The following is a 5,276-nucleotide window of genomic DNA, read 5'->3' as shown; positions in this document are numbered from 1 at the left end:
GTTTGTGAATCTTATCAGTGTTCTATGTAAGAACCAAAAATCAATCCCCTCGCCAATTAGAACTTTTGCTTTATAAGAAAAATATACATAGCGCATTTACTCAATACTTGGTCTGGCATCACTGTTTGAGCATTGATGTGCTCAGCTCACTGTTGCCAAGGTCGTGCATTTTACACTAAATTTAGTGCTTTTGGGAAACCAAAAAGCCAAAATAATTGGGATTCAATGCTTGGCGCGGTATTTAGTGATGCTTTTTTAATTTAAGCACACCGAATGCATAGGTACATATGTATATATGTATACACTATACACTAATATTCTACATTAAGATGGAATTGATGTACTGAATAAAATGTGAGAAATAGGTAAATTAAATATGTTTTGCGTTATTATAAATGTATTGAAATTAATTTATTAATAAAAACGTGAGCAAATGGATATGTATATACACTTTTTACTGAATCAAAAAAATTATTAAACATGATAATAAAAACTTGGCGCTTTTGTTTTGGCAAAATTGGCTTTTTCTGGTGGCCTGATGCCACACTGGCTCAGTTGTCGCAAAAGTACACATACATACACGCATTTTTACTTGAAAATAAGTGTGTAGTGGTTAATATGTATACGATGCCATCTCCGTACAGCTCACTTCACCTCCCCCAGCACGCTCGCGTGCGCGCAGTTTGCCCGCGACGTCGACTGCGTGCACCCGTGCTGTGCATCCCTAGCTTAGGCGGTTACAGCGCCAATAAAGAAGAAGAAGAAAAATTTAAATGGTGAAACATGTTTTATAAATTGATACTAGCAATACCCGGCGCGCGTTGCTACGCCAAAGAAAAACACATGTATTTAGAGATTTGAAATTGAATACCTTTTCATTTACCTTAATGCTAAGGGATAAACAATATTTTTAGTTTTTTCATTTGGAGTGTAAATATATAAATTTTGTGGTGTCCCAACTCGTGAACAGGCGACGTGCCATGGCGACAGGCCATGTGAAAAGCACGAATTTTTCAAATCCAAACCCGCAATAGTTAATGATTGCCCTTGTGCTTTATTTATAGTTATAGCAAAGGCAAGACGCAAAGGGAATTGAAGCCGCTTGAATTCGAACGGTAAATCGTTGGAAATCATCGGTATACGTGGAATCAGCACATCTTCGCCTTTGAATTTACCGCTGATGATTGTTGCCTCGATCAAATTCGGTGTTAATTTTTTTATTATCACTCTGGTTCCGTTGCACAGTTTCGGCGCGTTCAAGTTCCGAATAAGCATCACTGGTGATCCAACTTTTAACGCCAACGAATGAGGAGGCATTCCAGGTGGCTCCAAAGAATTAAGAAATTCAGTTGGGTAATTAACAGCTTGATCTTTGTCCATTACTGTATCAATCGATTTATATTCGACTGCTTCTCCTGGAATTTTCAATTGAATTTGACCGTTTAATTTACTAACATCATCGTTCTTCGGAGCTAAAATTGCACGTTCGCGGAGCCATTCCGGATTTCGGTAGTTGATCGTTATGTTCGGAAATACTCTGTCGATGACGTCTTGAATGCTCTGCTGCATTTGACAAAAGTTGGACGGAAATGATATCTCATTTGTTGTGCGATCAATATGAACTTTACCGTTTCCGATATCTAAAAGTTGCTTTGAAAATATTTGGGCAGACGTATCTTGCAGCAAATGCACTCGCATATTTGTTGTGAGCGTAATTTTTTCGACATAGTTCCACAGATGCGATGCCTTTAAGCACGCGTTCAGCTCGTCTGCAGGCGTTGATCGTGGTATAACGGGTAATGTTTGACGAAAATCACCTGCAAGAAGTATAAGAGCGCCTCCCATCGGTTGGTCTTTTCCACGAAAATCTCGCAGAGTTCGGTCAAGTGCTTCGAGCGATTTCTTATGTGCCATGGTGCATTCGTCCCAAATTATAATTTTGCACGTTTTAAGGACTATGGCCATACCAGAGTTTTTGCTGATGTTGCATGTAGGTGTTTCGGTCTGGTGCAAATTCAATGGAAGCTTAAGTGCTGAATGCGCTGTACGTCCTCCATCAAGTAGTGTTGATGCAATCCCCGATGATGCTACTGCTACTGCAATCCCATTTCGCATTCGAACTGACGCCAATATTAAATTGATGAGGAAAGTTTTCCCGGTACCTCCTGGAGCATCTAGGAAGATAATTCCGCCATCTCCTTTGGTTACACGTTGCATGATTTTGTCATAAGCTTTTTTCTGATCAGCAACTAAAAACTCTTTTTGCGTTTGCACAAATCGTTCAAGCTGATTTGCATCAAACTGCTGTTCTCGCATCAAGTCTCTGTCTTGTACAGCATTTCTATCTCGTGTCGGTGCTGGCATACCGAGTTGACAAAGAGCTTTGTTGTTGATTGACATGCATAAGTCCTCCATTAATATTAAAGCTTCATTGAAAATGTCATCCGAATATTCCTGACTTGGATCGCTTGCACGTGCTTGTCTTAGAATATCTTCACTGAGGCTTTCACGATGCATTTCCCACAGTTGTCGAGGATTCGATGGTGCGCATGTTGTTAAAATTATCGCAAACAAAGTTCGTATTTGCTTTGGATGGCACGTGAGTGATGCTTCGGTCAGAGTTGTGTTCCAATTCTGATCATTCTCAAGTAAGCCCAGTTTAAAGCACGCTTCTCTGTACGTTTGGCATTCTACTCCGTCGATGGTTTTCAATGCAAGGAATGATGTCGGCCCTTTGATTGTATGCAGCAACAACCGCAAATAATAGCACTCGGCGTTATTTGGATGAACAGTATACACACGTCCCAATGCATCGGACGAATATATACCAGGATGCTCTGGAACAATTGCACCTCTTTTTCTTCTGTTGAACTTTTTTGTCGATGTGTTCCAAGTATAATATTTGGGCACATCTTGATACAGCAACGTTTTAGCAAAATTTTCGGATGTACACAATTCGAAAAAAGCAGTCAGTGTTGTGTTTTGTGGTTGCTCTGCTCTATTTTGCGCATTTTCTTCGGTGAAGTAAACCCGCTGACCATTTTCCAAATGAACAGCGAGATGTTGAACCGTTGGATATCGTTCGTGAATATTGAATGCAAATATCCGCCATACTGCTTCGTTACTGCTGATGTAGCGCCCTGTTTGATATTGCGTGATCTCATCACCTCGATTTGCTAATCCGAATACTGCCATGTCACTGCCCTTGTTAACATATTTACAAATATATTTTATGGACTTTACCGAATTACAATACTCAACATTGATGTGAGCATTAAACATTTTTGAAAGTAGTGGCGAGTATGGCACGATCCATCTATTGTCTATGTCGATATCTACACTTCGCATCTTAATAGTAGTTGTGTATCCACCATTAGTGGGATTTCTTCGCCTATACAGAGGATATCCATCACCTCCAGTTTGAGTTTCAGTAATCAACTCACGTGGATATCGCTTTGTGCATTTGCCGTTTTGCATACATGGTGAATTAGGATTAAAAGTACCGCATGGCCCATGAATCATATTTTTCTTGATTATTTCAAAAAGAATGGGATCTTCGGCTTGATTTGGAAGCTCGGCTGATATAACGCTATCAATTTGTGTAGGTATAATTTTTTGCTTCAACCAAATCAAAATGTGAGCGTGTGGTAAGCCTCTCTTTTGCCATTCAATTGAGTACATCCAGCATCTGGTTTCTCCAAAAACAAAATTCTTCGTGATGACATTCATAAGACTTATTAGCTTTTGCTTGAATATTCGAGCGAGAAGATCATGTCTGTGCGATGAGCTCTGGCCTGCAAAAAGCAATTCGGTTATTTCACTCCACGATGGATTGCAAGTGAAGGTGATGAATAGGTCTGGTCGTCCATACTTTCGAACGTACGTCATAGCATCTTGCCCGTATTCGTGCATGTGCCGCGGGCTTCCTGTATATGTTACAGGTAAAATTACCATTTGTCCAATGTCAGCAATGTTTCCATCATTAGCAACTGCATCACGTAAATGAACGTATTCTTCAACGCGCAGCTTCTTTTGATTTAAGCGAATGAAAAGAAGACGTTCACTTTCGACTTTCGCGTACATGTCCACAATAAACTGTTGGAATAATTCACGACATTTTAAGATATGATTGGATTCATTTCCACGAATCATAATGCGGTTTGCATAATAATCCATGCAGGACACTTTCTTTGTCGTCGCTTCACTTGTGCTGGGGTCGACTTGCCTGATGTTGAAATGATATCCTTCTTCTCCATGGGGAAACAGCACTGGATATTGGAGTGCATCATACGATCGATGTGTTTCCGATACTCTCTGCACATTAGCATTTCGCCGGTGGATAATGATGTCACGTCGATCGAATTCGGTGCCAACTATTACAATTGCAACATCCCCTGTTACTGGAGCATTGAAGCGCCTTTCATGTTCACCAGCAGGAGCTTTGTCTGCTCTAATAACAACACTATAGTCTTCTGATGGCATTTGATCCAGAGCTGTTTTAAAAAGGCGAATCAAATTGTTTTGTTCATGGAACATTGCCTGCAAGCTTGAAATGATCTCGCGTCGGATCCCAGAACTAATTGCGCAACGCTTGTCTACTTCCAGTGCATCATTTCCAGTGAAATAAATTTGCAGAAATTTCGCATCTTGTTGTGGCACTGCGAGCAATGAACCGATTTTGTGGTATATTTGGCCTTGAACTTTGAATGTTGGCATGTAACCGCCTTCAGATATAATTTTCGTTGCTCCAAACGAAGTCATTTGAAAGCAAGAGTTGTACTTGCGTATGTTTTTCAAAAAGTGGTTTGAAATAGGAGTTGTGCCAGAAAGGTAACTAAGTAGTGGTTCAGGTGCCTCAATTAACGATGGCAAAACTAATTTACTATTTGAACAACACATTCCTGGTGATTCGTTTGCAAACTTCAAAGCATAGCAATGCAAACAAACTTTATTCATCGGTCCAATGGCGACATCTGCATGATTTTCGTAGTCTCTGTTTTTGTCATAAGTGTATGCCGCCAACATTAAATGTGTTCTTTCTCTTGCATGGGTCAATCGTTATAGATTAGTGCGAAGCCGTTCGTTGCGTTGTTCGGGATTTTGAGAATCTCTGGAGGTTGAAGCTCTCACACGATTTCTTTGTAAGCGAGATTCTCGTTGTTCCAGGGTTTCAGAGTCTCTGGAGGTTGAAGCTCTCACACGATTTTGCTGGAGGCGAGATTCTCGTTGTTCCAGGGTTTCAGCGTCTCTGGAGGTTGAAGCTCTCACACGATTTT

At 40.4% G+C, this 5,276-nt stretch overlaps 1 protein-coding gene across 1 annotated transcript; it reads right to left on the bottom strand.

Moving 5' to 3' along the window:
• Positions 1-788: 788 nt before the first annotated feature.
• On the bottom strand, positions 789-4,761 carry LOC108365686 (uncharacterized). Its single transcript, XM_017619800.1, has 3 exons — positions 980-4,761; positions 884-890; positions 789-824 (listed from the first exon to the last, which is right to left on the bottom strand). Exons 1-3 carry the CDS (start codon positions 4,759-4,761, stop codon positions 789-791), a joined length of 3,825 nt encoding a protein of 1,274 aa, XP_017475289.1.
• Between the last annotated feature and the right edge of the window lie 515 nt (positions 4,762-5,276).

The sequence above is a fragment of the Rhagoletis zephyria genome, unplaced genomic scaffold (assembly GCF_001687245.7).
Source record: "Rhagoletis zephyria isolate East Lansing unplaced genomic scaffold, Rhagoletis_zephyria_1.1 Rzeph_scaffold_01956, whole genome shotgun sequence".
Taxonomy (NCBI): Eukaryota; Metazoa; Arthropoda; class Insecta; order Diptera; family Tephritidae; genus Rhagoletis; species Rhagoletis zephyria.
Note: the sequence above shows the minus strand (reverse complement) of the source record. Positions and strands in the feature narration are given on the sequence as shown.